Source organism: Colossoma macropomum, unplaced genomic scaffold, assembly GCF_904425465.1.
Source record: "Colossoma macropomum unplaced genomic scaffold, Colossoma_macropomum, whole genome shotgun sequence".
In the NCBI taxonomy this organism is placed as follows: domain Eukaryota; kingdom Metazoa; phylum Chordata; class Actinopteri; order Characiformes; family Serrasalmidae; genus Colossoma; species Colossoma macropomum.
In genome coordinates, this window is record NW_023494792.1 from 51,760,837 (window position 1) to 51,779,635 (window position 18,799).

At 39.1% G+C, this 18,799-nt stretch overlaps 1 protein-coding gene across 2 annotated transcripts in view; it reads right to left on the reverse strand.

Moving 5' to 3' along the window:
- Nucleotides 1–18,799, reverse strand: part of rap1b (RAP1B, member of RAS oncogene family) — a 79,320-nt gene that overhangs the window by 18,565 nt on the left and 41,956 nt on the right. The window contains exons 1-3 of one of the 2 annotated variants that reach the window (XM_036577537.1): nt 15,207–15,217; nt 14,541–14,619; nt 594–662 (exon numbers count right to left, since the gene is read on the reverse strand). In XM_036577537.1, the coding sequence (XP_036433430.1) occupies nt 594–662; nt 14,541–14,600 (129 nt within the window). In that variant the 5' untranslated portion in view covers nt 14,601–14,619; nt 15,207–15,217. Of the gene's footprint in view, nt 1–593; nt 663–14,540; nt 14,620–15,206; nt 15,218–18,799 lie in introns of those variants that run through there. The other variant, XM_036577536.1, reaches the window with a different exon arrangement.

Consider the following 18,799-nt stretch of genomic DNA (forward strand, 5'->3'; position numbering starts at 1 on the left):
CATCTAGCTGGCAACATGGATTAGAACATATCTAAGTCCAACTAAATATTATTAATATGTACATACTGAAGGTAATGGCTGAGTCTATTACATCTAAATACATAACAAACAAGTGATCACTACTTTATTTTTTTTATTCCACAGTCTCGTGAAGTATGTTAGAATGTAGGCCTCTGCATATTTCAATCCTTTCTCATTGTATGCTTTTGCATTTATTGACGCAAAGAACAGAATACTGAGTAAAATGGAATGACACTTTAAGGACACTTTTTTGACAAGTTTGTCTTATTTCACCACTCAACGGATTTGGTGGGTTTCGAGACAAATACAACCTCTACATGCGAGCCTGACGTGAACAAGTTTGGGAACCCCTGCCTTAGAAGTTACTAATCAAAGAACCTTTCCTTAGTACTACAGATTACCCTTTTTTGCTGAGTGTTAGGAGTAGCTACAGCTGTGTGTGTGTATATTGTGGGAGAGTTTAGCATACGGCCCTGGTTGCAGGCCATTATCTTCTGTTTTTGAATGGCTCACCGTGCATTTACACCACCATTCAACTTAACACAAGATAACTAGGAAGAAGGTGTACTTGCCTTTCTGTACGAGTCTTCTATTGTAGGGTCATACTTCTCCACAAAGATGCCTTGAACAAACTGAACAGTCTGAAGACAGAAACAGAGAGGTAAAAGGTAAAAAAGACATTAAAGGGCATTTTTTTTTAACTTTACATTTACAAGAGACATGGTAAGTTTATTTATATAGCACATTTCATACATAAAGGCAAATTCAATGTGCTTTACATATATAAAAGCAAAAAGGAATATTAAAAGAAAAAAGAAACAAGGTGCAATAGTTTAAAAATATGAAACTAATAATTGAAAGAGTAAAAAAGTAAAATTTGCCACTGATAATTAACAGGCAAAATGTACTTTTTTAACACTTCCAATTTTAGAATATTTTAATACAAGAACTGATTTTAATGCATCAACGTTCATTTAACCATTTCCAAACCCTTCCTTGAGGAAACCTAGTATTATTTATAGTTATCTTCCAATAACAAGCCTATGTGATGGCTAAAGGCATCAAAGAGTCAATAACTGACTTTTTGAAAACAAGAAAATCTTGTTACATTTTACTGCACTGTTTTTTGTAATGCACTCTATGGTTATATTGATTTGTCTCAATGAGAAATACTTTCCACATAAATGGTTTTAAACAGTTTGCATATGTGCCAAAGATTTTGCATTGAACTGAGTATGGTATGATCTTGCCTAAACCTACTGTCTTTAATGTAACATGGAATGGACCCAGTATCTTTGTTCAAAGATTCAAAGATTAAAGTAACTACAAGAGCTTCTGAAATGCATTCAAGCAAAACTAGTGCTAAAAGACTGTGAAAGGCTTAAAAGTGACTTCCAGTGGCTCTTGGTTGTAGAGCGAACTGGTGCATAAAAATGCCAGTTGGTGGCCAAGAACATAACAGGGTGTTCTTTTTCTTGGACACTAACGTTAGCAAGCAATTGACTGGTGCTCTGATAAATGAAAACTTCTTTGGTGACAAATAGCTTAAAAAGCAGGCATGAAAAACGCCTCAATATGAGTCAGCAACGTCATCTTCATATACAAACCAGTGAAAATGTGTCTTTGTCCAACTAACAGCAACACATTCATTTTTTGAAAGTAAATTATAGATTTAAATGAGCAACAAAAGATACTGCAGAATAAAATCTATACTTACACCAAATTAGTTTCACCTACATGACCCAGACTGTGACTAACACCACATAGTACAGAAAAGAAAACTCTTTCCTCACTTCGAGAAAATTAATTGTAAAAGGAACATTTAATGGTGATAATTAACAGGCAGTGACATGCAACCTCGCAGCCTTATCTACTTTAGTGTTTCCATAGAAACTTAAAGACTGAGGAAGTAGATTGGCTAGGAGACCTTTGATCGTCCTTTCCAATTCTCACAAAGACCCCAAAAGATCTCAGCAGAGCTGTATTAATCACTTCCCACACGCACACGTACTCCGAGCACTAAACAACAAAAAGTAATTAAGATGGTGACAATTAGTGGGAGGCAGCAAATGCACTGATATCAGAGAGAGAGAGAGAGAGAGAGAGAGAGAGAGAGAGAGAGAGAGAAAGAGAGAGAGAGAGAGAGAGAGAGAGAGAGAAAGAGAAAGAGAGAAAGAAAATGTCATATATAAAAAATACATGATAATATAATGGTGGAATAAAATGTAATATCATATATCTAATTAACTCTGTAGTAAGGTTAATAATGGGTAATTATTTCCTTATGCCCACTTAACATTTGCATGGTTTATGTACCAAAACCAGTCATAATCCATTTATACATGACTATTTTTAACTTGTCTTTATTCCTTAAAATTAAACAGGCTTTTTTGGTTACTGGGTCTTTAAACAATGTAGATAAAATGGGTCGTTTTTGGAGTTCAGTTTCCATATATGGGCTGTATGTTCTGGGGAGTGAAAGGTATATTTTGAAAATCTAACAATGTTTAAATGCTACAACAAAAGTTCTGTTTTCACCAATAGGGGGCCTTTAATCAACATGTGATATATGGAAGGTTCATGGCATCACGCATCATCCTTCTCATATTTTGTTTAGCATCTTTCTTTGGATATATTAAATATGCATATTTTCATGAGAAGGTTTTTATGGATGGTGTTGTGTCAAGAGATCAAATCCTACCCATTTCAATGAAAAGAAATAAACACAATATGGAATAAAATATGCAAATAATAGATGAGGCATTAACGGATGTATTGTGTATATGGCCATTCACTATTAGTAAAGGCAGACAGTGCCATGTGTGAGGGTACCACTACAGGCTGAGGGGCTGCGAATCAGAACCATTATGAATTTTTAATCAAATACACACACACACACCACACACACACACCACACACACACACACACACACATTCACACACACACAGTCAGTCTGTATTATCACAGCCTTCCATCCAAATAACCTAGTGAATAAAGTCAGCATTGTCTCTTACTCTCCACCATCTACGGAGAAAAGCATGCTTTCATTACATTAGTCTCTTACTCTCTTATATATATATATATATATATATATATATATATATATATATATATATATATATATATATATATATATATATATATATATATATATATAACTGAGATGAACCATACATTGTGTGTGTGTGGCACACATGCACCACACTTCTCCGTGTGTCCTGCTCAGGGGTCCTTCAGTGGTGTTGACAGACAGCTGAAAGCGCCAGCAGGCAGTGACTGTAAATTCTGTACTGCTGATTTTCTTACACAAAACTAACCTACACACACATGCACATACACTTACTCTTTCAACACACTTTGCCAGAGCCAATAAACATTAAGTAAACACACACAGAAACAGAGGCTGACAGAATGTGTCATGTATGTAGAGCTTGTGATGTGAGAAGCCAGCATGTACAGGCAACAGATCCTAATGATAACATCTCTGACGGGGAGTGAGTAACTGTAAGGGAGTGGTGTGTGTGGGCAGCCACTGTAGCAATCTGCACTGTAGAGAGAATACTACAGTGGGCCATATGGTAAAAATATAATTTCACAATAGCTGAAGATATTTTCATTACACAAAGTATTACGATATTTAGTTTGAGGTTTACAAATAACTGGGAACAGACAACATTTAGTAACAAAAGAACTGTACCACATTTAAAAGGCTAGGGTTGACCCGAATAAATCAAATACTATCTGGTCATTACATTGGTATTTATTTCTGTTTAGTTTTCAGAATTTTCGTTTTTTGTTCCTACAATAATGCATCTGAATCCACACTCTGTGACTCAGCTCCATCACGTGACCATTTCCAATCTGTTCAGTCAGATTGACAACTAAAAAATGCTTCAAATACTATTGTTTTTAAGAGTGGTTTTGAGAACAAGTATTGAAAATAATCCACTTGTCAGAAACATCAGTGAGTGCTGAAAACCTTTTTTAGGGTTGGGCCAACCTTAAAAAAGGCTATTAAACTGTGCAATGACTTTCTCAAACATTGTTGGCTAAAATAAACTATTCACAAAGAAACAACAAAAAGCAAAAAAAAAGAATAACATGTTAAAATAATGGGCTGACATCCAATAAGCTACACCTCTCAAGCAATCACAACCATCTCTTATTACTACTTCCACTGTCAAACGAAGGAAAAACTCAAAGCTTCTCAGAAAAAAATCTGCAGTACGAACGGCAGAGGCAGTAAAGTAGTCAGAACTACTAGGCTGAACTACTACGCTAAGAGAAAGTTTGACAGACATAGCAAACAGTAACAAAAGGAGGCAGGACTTGTCAGAATTTGGTCAGTTAGTCTAAAACCAGTCTTTATGATCCATGCAGTTGGTCAGTGTTTTAGAAGTACTCAGATACCAATGATATACTAAGAAAACAATACTTATCAACGATAACGATAACATATAGTGATACTGCCCAGCCCTCCAACAGGTGTAAAAACACACAGCAGGCTCCCGAGTGGCGCAACCGTCTAAGCGTTGGCCCTATCATCAGGAGATTGCGAGTTCGATCCCTGGTGATGCTATAGCCATCCGTAGCCAGGAGTCCAAGAGAGCACAATTGGCCTTGCTCTCTCTGGGTGAGTAGGATGGCCCCTCCTTCTCCCCCATCACTTAATGCGATGCTGTAAATTATATATTATATATTATATTAGATCTGGCGGTTGGCGCTTTCCTCCGAGCACGTTCAGCTGTCCAATAACACTGTGTGAGCGGCAGTTCGAAAAGAAGCGGTGTTGCTTCACAGGTCTCGGAGGAAGCCTGTGTTAGCCTTCGCCCTCCTTGCGTTAATAGTATCGTGTGATATCGAGTCCTAACTAGTGGGTGGAATTGGCGACGACTAAATTGGGGAGATAGTTGGGTTAAAATAAAAAAAAAACAAAAAAAACAAAACAAAAACACAGCAACAGATGTAGCACAACTGGCTGTGGAAGACTCCGCCATAGCTTAAGCTTTGCCGTACAAGCAGCAGAACCACAGAGGCCCACAGGGTATTTTAATGCATTGTATGACCCATAATACAGCACTGCTATGAAACTCTACAGCCACTGAGTAGGTCTTAGAGCAGAATTTGGGTCAGATGGGAAGAACATACGTTCAGAAGGCACTCCAGCAGCCCCCTTTTTTCCAGTTCATCACAAAAGAGCAACATTCTCTAATGACCGCAGCCGAGTGATCTGGAAGTAGATTACCACGACTGTTTTTCCACACACACACACACACACACACACACACACACACACACACACTCCTCAAACCTCCTTCAAGTCTCATGCTTCAGTGATGAAGTAGCCTAATATTTCAATGAGCCACACTCTTACTGCATGTCTGTGATATTATCCATGGGTCACACACACACACACACACACACACACACATACACACACACAGACACACACAGATACACAGACCACACAGAAAGAGACACCTCAAACCCCTTTTACACACCTCCACTGAATCGACACTTTGTTCATTTTATCAGCTCCTCTTACCATATGGGTGCACTGTGTATTTCTATAATTAGAGACTGTAGTCCATCTTTTACTCTCTATAGTTTTTAGCCTCCCTTTACCTGCACAGAGTGGATCAGACACAGCAGCCAACAGTGTCCTGTGGCCAGAAACAGACTACTGATGAAGGACTAGAGCAGCGGTTTCCAACTGCTCTGTATGGCATATATTTTCAATTTGTCCTTAAATCTGTCCTGCAAATCTTTTTTTGTTGTTTATTTTTCTGCAGCTAAATATTTATCTGATGGGTAAATTTGCTTCACCCACCTTTGCTTTAGATTTGCTGATTACCTAAAATCAGCTTAGGATGATGCTTGTATTGTTAAAAGCACAAATAGAGTACTACATACATGAGGAACCATTCCATTTCCACTTACGGTTGGTCTTAATAAACCTTATTAAACACAGATAACCAAACTCATTTCAGTGTTCTTTTCACTTCATTGGGTTTTCAAATAAGATATGTACGGCTTGGAATAAAAAATGTAAAAAAAAACAAAAAAAACAAAACAAAAAAAAACACACAACAAACATTATTCAGAAAAATGTTAAAAGATGACAACATATACTTTGGTGGCTGTCAGCATACTTGGGGAGGGCAAGTATAGTCTATGTGTGAGAAACACTGCATTCATACAAACAATCGATGCAGCCTGAATGCTGCACATCGGACATGGCTGTAACTTAGCTATACCTAACTAAGCTATTTTTATCATTTTGATCAATAGTTAAATCTGCCTCCGTGGATTCATAGACATATCAGTAGACAGAATTAAGAAATTAAGAAATGAACAGAACAACTTCAACATTTCTCTCACAATAACAGTGAGTTTTTCCTGTTCAAACACACACATTGAAGGGTCCAGTCACAGCAAATCAGCATTTTAATCTTCAAAGGCATATTTGGTAATTAAGACAGATCAGTTTAATCTCCTGCAGCCTAAAACTCTTTCTCCCTTTCACAGTTTCTATTTCATTTCTGACTGTAGCTCACTGAAGCCGAGCAAAAGCCATTCAAACTCAGAAAAGGCTAGTTTCTTCACAGATGGAATGAAAAAGAAAAAAAGGATTTTATTGAAATAGATAATTACTTCCCCCCTCCCTGGATTTTCTGCCACGGCCCTCCTCTTTGATTGGGTCTGTGTGTGAGAGTGTGCGAGTGTGTCTGGCAGTGTTGAGGAGTGGGATTGTTACATGACATTGACATCATTCTCGGAGCATTATTCAGCCCTCCTCAGGAAATACTTCAGTTAGCACTTCATCCACAAACCAAACGGTTCTGAAGGAGCTCCACTGAGAGAGGGAGTGGAGCTCATCAGAACACACGCACACACACTACTTCACAATCAGCACAGCCCAGCACCATTACGCCATCTCATACACTCGCACGCTCACACATTCGCTTCTCGAAACTGAAGAGAATTTAAGGAGGAATACTCTTCATCGTTTATGGTATGAATAATGGTTTTGTCTGCTGCGCTGAGTCAGGCTGTGGCCCTATGATTTTTTTTTTTGTCCTTAAACTCTATTTTCCCAATTTAATTCAGACATTTTTGGAATTTTACCTATTTATCTGTAAGAAAGTGGGTGTAAAAATGCTTCAAAAACACAAACAGTAGTGAAGCGGAATTTTTTTTTTTTAAACAAAATAAATACTGAAACTTATTGAGTAACAGCAGGACAAATTCTGTATACAATGAATTTATTCATATATGATACTTATGTTTAGCAGGCAAAGGATTCTCCACAACGGGGTGCTATTATTTCTCAAAGGTTTTTGTGTGCCTCATTGAAAGAGAGAAAACCAATATGAACCCACATCAGCAAGATGTCATGAATACACTGCATCAGACAGTTCCTCTTTCTTTTTAGCATTTAGGCCTCAAAAACACCCTACGCAACTACACAGAGTATATTTGATGCTGCTGCTTTTGAAGTACTGATATGAGCAGTGTTCGTTCAGAGGAATGATACTTCAGGTAGAGTAAAGAAAGGCAAATAGGCAAATAAGAAAAAGAAAAAGACACCGGTGAACTTTAGCATGTTCTTTTTTTAATATTACCACTTAGCTTCTACAGTCAACTAGCTAGCCCATGTGCCCTTAAAGATATATACATAAGACAGGATCTCTGCAGAAAATTGTGTTCATTAAAAGAGCAACAAATGTGAATAAGTTAATCAAACAGTGCAAGGACAAATTACACAAAATGTTCAGTATGCACACTCTAACTGTAATCAGTTTTTAAATAGTACCTCCCAAATATACAAATTCACACATTTCCATGTTTATAACTGAAATCTATTTTTGTCCCAATTCCACGCTTCAATCCATATTCAGAAGTCACAAGGCCCCAAATCAGGCACACTTTTTTCCCCCTCATATTACTACAGAAGTATGCTAGCATGAAGACACGGATGTGCATTCGGACTACTTTTGGTTTTCAAATATCTGTTAAAGTAGGCTTTTTCATCTAAAATTACATATCACAAACAGGGCAAACTGGTGTACTAGGCTTAAAAAAAAATAAATTCATACACTCGCACGCTCACGCATTCGCTTCTCTACACTGAAGAGAATTTAAGGAGGAGTACCCTTCATCGTTTATGGTGTGAATAATGGTTTTGTCTGCTGCACTGAGTCAGGCTATGGCCCTATGATTCTTTTTTGTCTTTAAACTCTATTTTCCCAATTTAATTCAGACATTTTTGGAATTATACCTATTTATCTGTGAGAAAGTGGGTGTAAAAATGCTTCAAAAACACAAACGGTAGTGAAGCGGCACTTTAAATAAAATAAATACTGAAACTTGTTGAGTAACAGCAGGACAAATTCTGTATATAATGAATTTATTCATATATGATATTTATGTTTAGCAGGCAAAGGATTGGAAAATTTTAAATTTTTTAAGGAAAAATTTCGGCACCATGAATTTGAATTGGGTAGCTCACATAGCATATTAAGACATGTTTACAGCTATTATATAGCCCACGCAAATCTTTTGGTCATTGCAGCTAGAGTAACGGAGGCTCTGGTTTCTATGACCACCATCGTGAACAAATCTGACTAAGTTTCTCAAGAATGGATCGTTTCACACCAAACCTCTCTAAATAACTATTTACATCAATCATTTAATTACATTACACTTTTGCAAAAGAGGAATTCGTGTTTAAGTATACTCCCACCTTTAAACACACTCTCAACCTGCCATTCCCACCTGCTGCCCCCACCAAAAACATCACACAGATGCACAGCAGTCTATGTTTGCAGATGCCTCAGTATCCCAGGCTGCCTGCACCCCTGTAGTCAGGGAAACACATTAAGTATCAGCAAACAGAGATGACCAGCACAGTCCCAGGCCCTGAACTCGCTCCCAATAACCCAGGGTCATCAATCACTGAGACCACAGCCCTCTCCTATTGACCACCATATGACTACCATGGCCAGTAGGCTAATGGATGCTGTGTTGAAGGTAGCTGAATAATACAGTTATAGTTGCAGTACATTATTTATTAAAACTGAGACATCAAATAATATTTATACTTAGAAGTAACCAACAAAAAGTGGTTGAAATTCAGGTGCAGTTAAATATAAACAAACAATTCAAAATTCAGGATGTCTATTTATTTGCCTTGGTTGTGCTATGCAACAAGATCAAGACCGTTTGTGTTTGCTACAGGAAATCACAGAGACCTGTTTGGTGGACGTTTCCATAATAGTATATATATAAGAACAAAGGGATAAAAACTTTATTAAAGAACAGCACATTGTAAAGATGTAAAATATGTAATTGTTGGCTAAATGCTGCAATGTGTGCTGGTCAAATCACCCTGGGATGTGAGGTAATGCAAAAATAATCCACATGGCCTCTGCATCACAGTGTTTCATACAACACCCTGTCATGGTTTATTCTTTATGTTCTGTATGAAGAGCGCTTAGTCACACTTCATGTTATGCTTGGCTATTATTCAGCTCCCTTCAGTATACTAGATATTACCCCTGTAGGCAACACTGCATTTCTCAAGTGTGGTTCTTTTTATTGTTGTCTATGGAGGACCACGACCGAAAAGCACTCCTCCAGCCTGTGTAAAAAGCTTCATACATTTAAACTGAAATACAATCAGCCAATCAATACTGAACATGCCTTCTGCCTAGTCACTGCCAGTTGTTTGTGTTTTTAAACACCCAGTAGCCTGGCTAAGCAGGATTTCTTGCTTAGCCAATTAACTTTAAGCTTAGATAAGCTAAACCTGGATTTTCAGTCTCACAACAGTACCTTTTATCGTAATACATCACCATCGCAACATGTGCCGCATGACCAGTTTGCTCCAGATCAGGATAAGTTCAAGAATTTGGATTACATACAGTTCTTGGAAGAAACAGGGCCGAGCTTCTCAGGGTCTGTTGGAGGTGGACCCCTTTGTTGACTTTTCTTCATGATGTCTGTGGCGTCAATGAAGTAAAGAATACTGTTTTTTTCAGCTGAGGAAGTAAATCAAGCTACATAGATGTGAAGAATATAAAGCAATTATTACTCCAATCAGCTCTAACATGCAGGCAGTGGAGGCAGTTTTGTATTTTTACCATTATAAATGCTTTACTTTCTACACAATTATGTAGATTTTTTTCCTCTACTCTTCCTCATGTTGCATCCGGTTGTCATGTTTTCATTTACACTCAAATAGTGCACTAAATGTTAGATGGGAAGTTGTGCCGCTTATGGCCAAATACAAATGGTATTAGACATATAATGCACTGTTTGGGTGTAGAACCCATTATTTCATGACCTACATAGTGCACTACATGAGCAGCAGGGAGTCACTTGAGATTTAGACAGAGTTCCTGACTGAAGCTATGTTGAATAGGGGTGGGTGGGGGGGGGTCGATTCTTAGATTCATCGCGATGCAGACGTGGACGATTCTGAATCGATTCACAAATGTCAACAATCGATTTTCTAAATTTTAAGTTATAAGGTAATGTTGACAGACCACAAAAGGCGGAACTTGGAAGTGTGGAAGTGCAGCGCCCGGACACTCTGTGATGGCACATAACAAAAACACAAGTGGATGAGCGAGAAATCCAACCGACACCCTCTGAAATGTGTGAAATGTTGAAATTGAGAATTTTACTATTTTTTGAAAAATATATGCTCATTTTGAATTTGATGCCAGCAACACATTCCAAAAAAGTTGGGACAGAGGTAGGTTTACCACTGTGTTGCATCACCTCTTCTTTCAACGTTTTCCCATTCTTGTTTGCTAAAGGATTTCAGTTGCTCAACAGTTCGGGGACCCCCTTTGTCATATTTATTGTTTCATAATGCACCAAATGTTTTCAATGGTGACAGGTCTGGACTGCAGGCATGTCAATTCTGCACCCAGACTCTTTTACTACGAAGCCATGCTGTTGTAATATGTGCAGAATGTGGTTTGTCATTGACTTGCTGACATAAGCAAGGCCTTTCCTATAAAAGACATCATCTGGATGGCAGCATATGTTGCTCCAAAACCTGCATCTATCATTCAGCATTAATGGTGCAAGTCACCCATGCCATGTGCACTTATGTACCCCTTTACCATCGATGCTGACTTTTAAACTGGGCGCTGGTAACAAGCCGGGTGGTGCCTCTGCTCTTTAGTCCAGAGGACATGGCGTCCATGATTTCCAAAAAGAATTTCCAATGTTGATTCAGCAGTACACAGGACACTTTTCCACGTTGCCTCTGTCCATCCTAAATAAGCTCGGGCCCAGAGAAGGCGGCGGCGTTTGTGGGTCCTGTTTTATTCTTCTTGCATGGTAGAGTTTTAACTTGTATTTGTGGACGCAGTGATGAACTGTGTTCGCGGACAGTGGTTTTGGCACATCATTGCTATCTGTTTTTATTTACATTTTGCACAGCGTCCTAACCTTTTTTGAAACAGAGGTGTACAAAGTATATGCCAAAATATACTCTAACAATCACGATGCATTGATGTATTTTGAAAATAATTCTGAATTGTATCAACATAATCTAAATCAAATCAAATCAAATCATGGTGAAATATGAGATTCCTGGATGCATGTAATTGTTTCCTAAAGAACTGTAATAAAATCAAACCACCTCTGCACAGCACAAATCTGACCACAAAGTCTCTGCCCAGTAGGCTTTAAACAGTGTTAACTGTGGTTCACGTGCTGGTGCTGCATTAACATTACTGCCCTACACTGAAGGCAGTAAAAGCACTGCGCTTCACGAAGGCAGAGTGCACCATTACCATGTTACGGGACAGCATGTTGACCCGACAGCAGAGTGATCTGATTGTACAGATCACCCCCTCTCCCTCAGTCTCTGAACACGAACCAGGGAAGGAGCGAGTGCATTTACTCGTCATGGTCTTTTCACGCGGACGTGTCCACAGTGCTCCAATTAGAGGTAATGGACAATAAAAGTCTGAGCTACGGACTGAGAGAACTCTGCCACGGCTGAAGGGAGGGAAGGGGGAGCAAGAGAGGCGGGTCATTCACACGTCCCATGGCACACACAGAGCCAACAGCTTCTCTGCCGGGCCCTGAGGTGAGTGGGTCGGGCCATTGTGGCACTTCTCCAGTGCGTCGACTATTTGAGCTCAGTGTGAGGGAAATAAGTAGGGTACCATGCTGGGAGAGGATGCGCTACATTAGCGAATCTAACAAGCTAACGAGAGTAACGAGGTTAGATAGGGCACAGACAGTGCCAGTGTCAACTAGGGATGGATGTGGTCATTTGAGAATATAGATTGGAGTATTCATTTACTTAACTAGACATTCCGTAAAGGAATATGTAGTTTACGTATGAAATATGAAACAAAGCAGAAGCCTAATTCTTAAATAAGCTCCAGATCCAACTGTATCATTCGTTGTTCTTGCAAGTCAGACTTCTACCTATCGAGAGAAGGTCTGGTGCGTTTAATCACTTAACGTGGCAAAGAGAGATTAAAAGATTAACTGATTAGACAGATTATAAATTGTGCACAGAAGCGTGTACACACAAGTTGAAGTGTGCAAATAGTCAGCTTACTAGGCCAGCTTACTGTGCAAAAAATATCCATAAACAGAAGCCTAACTCACCACTCCTTAAGTAAATAGTGAAAACAAAGCTATCTGTCTAGCTTACATACATCAATTCCCTGGACAGGTGACCAGGGTCCTTTCTGTGTGGGTTTCCTCCCACAGTTCAAAGACATGTAGTATTGAATATGTATATAAGAACTTCATGTTATTCAGTTCAATAAGACATTCTCAACCCCCTAGTGATAGAACTCCTTTTTCTTTTGGGATTCTCTAAAGTGTTCTAGCACATTACGAAGGTACTGGCAATCCAGCACAATACAATTTTTTCTGCCTGCTGCGCTGCTGCCATAATTCTCATAACAAGGAGTCTAGTGGAAGGCACTCAGAGTCATTTTGCCATCTCTGACTCAGCGTATGAAATGAAAGTAACAAACCAGAGGCCAGATGTGTTCTCACAGCCTCTCAATGACCCTGCCGAGGACACAGGTTCTCCAGGGACAGGCTAACTCTCACATTATGGCCCAGAGTAGCCCTCTCCATTAAATCAAAGAAAACCAGCTTCTGCTTTTAAGAAACTGTGGGTGCAGCACTTCTAAAAAATGGGATGCTAACTAAAAGACCATAGGGGCACTCCTTGCACGCAACTGCTAAATCAACATCCATCCAAGCAACCATCCAAGCACTCAATATTATAGCAATATTTTGGCACAAAATTTTAAAATGTCCACTCCAAATGTGGTTGACCAGACAAGATATTAGTGGTGTATCTTTGGTGTCCAAAGTGTACTTTTTTTGTTTTTAATTTGTTCTTTTTTTTTAATGTAGCACCACTTCATTTTTGCCTTTTCTAGCTGAACAGATACCAGAAAATAAGATAGATATTGTAAAAATAGAAAAATATTGTGACATTCGTACATCATGAAGATTTCTTGAAATGTCCCGATAATGGATTTTTGCCATGTCACCCACCACTACACCACATCTTTTCAAGCTGCCACTAACGCAAAGTCATTGAACAGCTTAGTGTACTCTGTTAACTACTAATGCTGTTACGTCAGCCAACAGACACCCACATTGGCTAGAGGTAGAAGGAGGGCCAGTGAAGCCAGTTAAGGATTCCTGGATTACTGGGAATGTCACTGGAAACCTCAATGCAGTCGGCAAACTGCTAATTCTGTTATGTCAGCTCACATTGGCTAGCACTGCGCTGACTGATGAGTGAGAGGAAGCCCAATTATGCTCTCCTGGACTCCCGAACACGGATGGCTGTGGCATTCCTGGGGATCAAACTCACAACCTCCTAATGAGGTCAGCTGCGCCTCTCAGGAGCCCCTCAAAGTGGGCCTTTTTAGCTTTGCAATGGAGCAACAAGGCTAAGGTCGATAAGCGATGGAAGCTTATACCCCATCAAACTGTATGCTTAAAACATTAGATGCTTGTCTCAAACGTTGTTGAATTGTTAAGCAATCTCAAACAGACTTCGGTGTGACACCGTTATCTAAAAAATATAGAGAAAAGTACAGAGGAATTTCAGGCTTCAGAATGGCTGCCATTTCCCTTTTTAGCATACTTTTGTCCATTTTTACTGACTACAGCATGAATTGGTATGCATGATACCAATTATGCTCTCTTGGATGAAGCTTCCATTACATGCTAGCCTTGCAGCTTCAGGGCAAAACCTAGGAGCTCTAGACACCAAACATGTCTTGGCTGACTTGGTTGCCATCAGTTTTTGCTCAGCTTCCATTGGTATTTAAGTGAATATGACTGTCCATAGACACGGAAATGGGGTACATCACCCCTGATGCATTAAACACGTTATCTTAGGAGATCTTTGCAGAGGACATGTCAATATAAATATGTTCCAGTTTGAAGTACTGGAATCATTTTAACAATAAAGAAGATAAGAAGGGACAGAATCACTTACCAGAGCGGACTTGCCGACACCTCCAGAGCCAAGGACTACTAACTTGTATTCACGCATCATGCAGTGTGTCCGTTATCACCTGAAATAAACAGAGGAAGTTGGTTAGATATAGTTACTCCACACAAGATGATTTATTAAGCCAGCGAAGTTTTTAAAGCAATATTAATGTACAGTTTAATTGACCTGCAATGCCATCAGGGAAGAACTGGGATTTGTAATACAGAACAAAGCCCAACAAGGAATCCCTAAGTTTGAAGCTGAGGCTGGAAACCTGAACCAAATCATACAAAAGAATAAGCACAAACCAGGAAAGCACCGAAAAGCCCTTCAGGTTTCCAGCTGTAAACTGTGGGTTACCAAACAGATGCAAGGTTCGTTCCTTTTTTGCTGACGTGTTAACCTATCCTCTCATTACTAGAGTTGATGTGTGAAGTTTCCGGCAATATGTGGTGAACTCTTGACTTCCTCTACAACGATGTGGGACTATTAGCACAAGCTACAGCATGTCACTACTCCACCACACCTTCCAAAGGTCATCAGCTCACAGGAAGGCAAGTGGGAGCTTCTGCTGTTACTGATCAGATGGTTCTTAACACACCACTTTAGGAGCGCAAACACTTCTCTGAAGGGTGTGGTAGAGCATAACCCTCTTACGCACACACATACAGATCTGATCCACTCCACACCCAGGCTTCTGGGCTCTCTTTCTGCTTTTGCCTCTCTCGTTCACTTCTGCTCTGTCTTCTCTCATCAAGGAAACACTGAGCTGCAAATTATCGTTTGGGACTATTTATCTATAGAAATGGTATATAGGTGTCAATGGGCGTCAGAATCAGGATGATGATAGCAGAACAGACTGGTTTTTGGAGGGCAAAAAAATTAATGTGATCCAAATTCTGTAACAAATCTATCCTGATATACTACAAGCTCATATTGTGTGATGTGATGCTGTTAGCTGTAAATTTGTTCCTGTGGGGTAGCAGAGTGCTTAAGCAGTGTAAAGTTTGATAGTTTTTAAAGAAAACCAATTGGATCAATATCAATAAAGAAACATTTTTAATTTGCTCTCTCTAGTTATCACAATAATATACTGGCCTTTGCAATACTGCTCGCACAGAAAGCTGCAATATGTACATAAGCCCTTGAAAATCAGTTCCCAGAAAGCACGGACCGAAACATCTCTAACACACACACACACACACACACACACACACACACACACACACATATATGCCTGTATATATATATATATATATATATATATATATAAACACAACACACATACTACATCATTCTCTGAGGGTTTCACAAATGAGCTCTACTAACCCTTGATGTTTCGTTTTCATGTTGTAGGTGAGAGCTTTGACCGTGCTATGGTCTTTCTTCTCAATCTAATGTGGTCATCAACAGAGAAACCACATCTTTTGTTAGAAAGATAAAGTTGATCAGTTGAGAGGGGGTGAGTGTCACAGGGCAGTATCCAAATTTATCTTTAAAAACAAAGACAGGCATTTTGGCCATTTAAGCTCCCGCTTTTAAGTAACCAACTACTTCACTAGCTGCAGAGGTAATTATTTTCCTCCATTGCATAACTATAAAATGGAGAGCTGAGACATAATTCTAATTAATTCTAAATCAAAATAATGTAGGTCAGGTCAGATCAAGGAGTTACTAAGTGATAGTAAAACATCCCAGGGCAGGTATACCACCTCACCGCAGGAAAAATGGACTAATCATGTTTTGTTAGGTTCATTTTGATTAATCCATACTGGATTAAGCACAATTAGTTTTACAAATAATCTTATCATTCTTAAAAAACGCATCTGACAGTGTGCTTATATTTGAAAAATGATTTTAAAACAAACTCCTTTCAGGACAGTAAACTTGCCCACTCAGGCAAGTTGGGGGGAAAAGTTACTCTGCCATGAAAGTTAATCATCGGTCCACCTCTACTAATCAGGTGTCAAAAATAAATCTAACAAATATAACATTGATGACCATCGCAAGTCTGACCTGGCACAGAGTTGATTCTGTACAAGCGTTAAGGGACGGGGGTGTGCAGCCTGCCTTAGAGAATGATTGGAGGTGTGTATCAGACATGACCGAGCTTTATTGGGCATCAGTACAGTGACTGGAGCCAGACTGACTGACACAGTACACTCAGAGAGGAGCGATTAAAGGGGTGCGCACCACTTAGCCAAATCTAATGCAACAGAAACAAGGCTATTTGAGACAGACCCCCTCCTCATCTAACTTCATTCCCTCCAAGCTCCCCACCAAAGAACAAATCTTCTGCTGTCATCTAATGCTCTGCTTTCCATTTACATTGGCAGGAGAAAGGGAGTGAGTGAGTGAGAGAGGAGGAGTGGGAGAAAGATGGGTTTGTTCGGCGAAGTGAGTAGAGAGAAAGAGAGTGAGAATAAGACTTCTATTGTGACATGCTCCATCAAAATGAGAACATGCCGGAAAATTGGAAAACACAACGTTCCTTTAAAGACAGACAGAGAGAGAGAGACAGAAAGTGGGGGAGAGCGAGAGAGAGAGAGTTTGAAAGGGAGAAACAAAGTAAAATACACAGACAGAGGATAGAGTGTAAGGACGTTCGACGTCTGCGTGTTGTCAATTCGGCGGGTAGCCTTTTCTGTTTGAATGGAGAAAAATGAATATCCCCTCTGTCATCCTCTCATGAAGTAAAGCAGAAGTTTCAGCATTTTTATGCGGTTTTTCAAGTTGACATTTGACTTTGTCTTTGGACCAAATTATAACTAAATATTTTGTCTCCTCTCCCCGTGTGATACCACGGCTCATTTTACTTCTTATCCGGACCGTTTCTTCTTCTTCTGTTTAATGGGTGACGATAGCCTGCCTCAACTTCCTGTAATTGGTCTAAAAGTCCGAACCATCTAAAAATTTGTCTTTACACCGCAAACGAACCAAACCATGGTTCAGTTTGAGCCAGACTGAGACTACCTGTTTAGTTGGACCAAATTTTGGTCCTTTGGTCCAGACAGTGGTCCGAGGCACTTTTCAGACCTGCTTTTCTGGTTCAAAGGTCCAGACCAAACAAGGCAGACGTGAAAGCACCGTATGAGAAAGTGAGAGAGAGCGAAACAGAAAGAGTCAAAAAGGGAGACTGTGTGACTGAGTACATCTAGGTAAGTACAGTAAACGCAACTATGTAAACAAGACTTTAGACAGACTCAGGAAAACGTCAGCAGCATTGAGTTACAAGTATGTAGTATGCAAAAGTGTAAACATCTCTGATCAAATGACATTTTGTTGATTTTCTAAGTGAAAATAAGTTAACATCTACAAAGAACACATTTAAATAGCATTGTTCTGCAAATTTTATTGCACAATTTAGTGCAAAATAATGCACAGTTGCTACTTATTTGCTGGGTTGGACAACAAACAAATAAAACCAATACATATATACATACACATACACACACACATACACACACACACACACACACACACACATTATGTCTGTGTTGTCTGTAGAGGATGTGTTCACTTGTTTCCACTGAGAAAATCAACACAACATGTCATTTGACCGGGGATGTTCACACTTTTGCATGCTAAGTATGTGTGTAGAGTGTGCAATGAAGTGCTGAGTCCTTTAATGTGGCAACTTCATGAAAACAGGAAGAGTTCTATAAGAAACCAACAGAAGGAGACTGTACATCATTTTACAGTTAACAGAAATGAAAACTACAGTTAAAGAGACATTAGTCATCAGTGGGGGGAGCATGAGTGCAAGTCCATTCAGAGAGGTGGATCATTTTAAGCCAATTTAAGCAACAATTGCATCATGCAAAGTTGACAGAGGTTGTGAAGAAGGTCTTGACCCATCACTATGAAGCTGCTTTCATTACAGTCATGGAATGAATGCAGTTTCAGAAAGACATGACATCAACTCAGAGGAATTTGAAAAAAGGAGCCCTCCTTCAACTGCAACAAAAGCCAGTCATAGACTTTAGCATGCATTAGAAATTTGTTGTGCAAATGTTTTAGGGACTTGAGAAAATTATACTTACTAAGCAATTTATCTGGGCAGTAAGTCATTATTTGCTCAGAAAAACACTAAAGTTTCAATAAATACAAATAATATTCATACAATAAAAAGCAAATTTACTGTATGTCATTTTACTGTATGTGTTGTTCATTTAACCATTTCCAAACCTCTTCTTGAGTAAGTCCGGTATTACTTGTAGTTATCATTCAACATATGATTTGGCTGATCAATTCTTCATTAT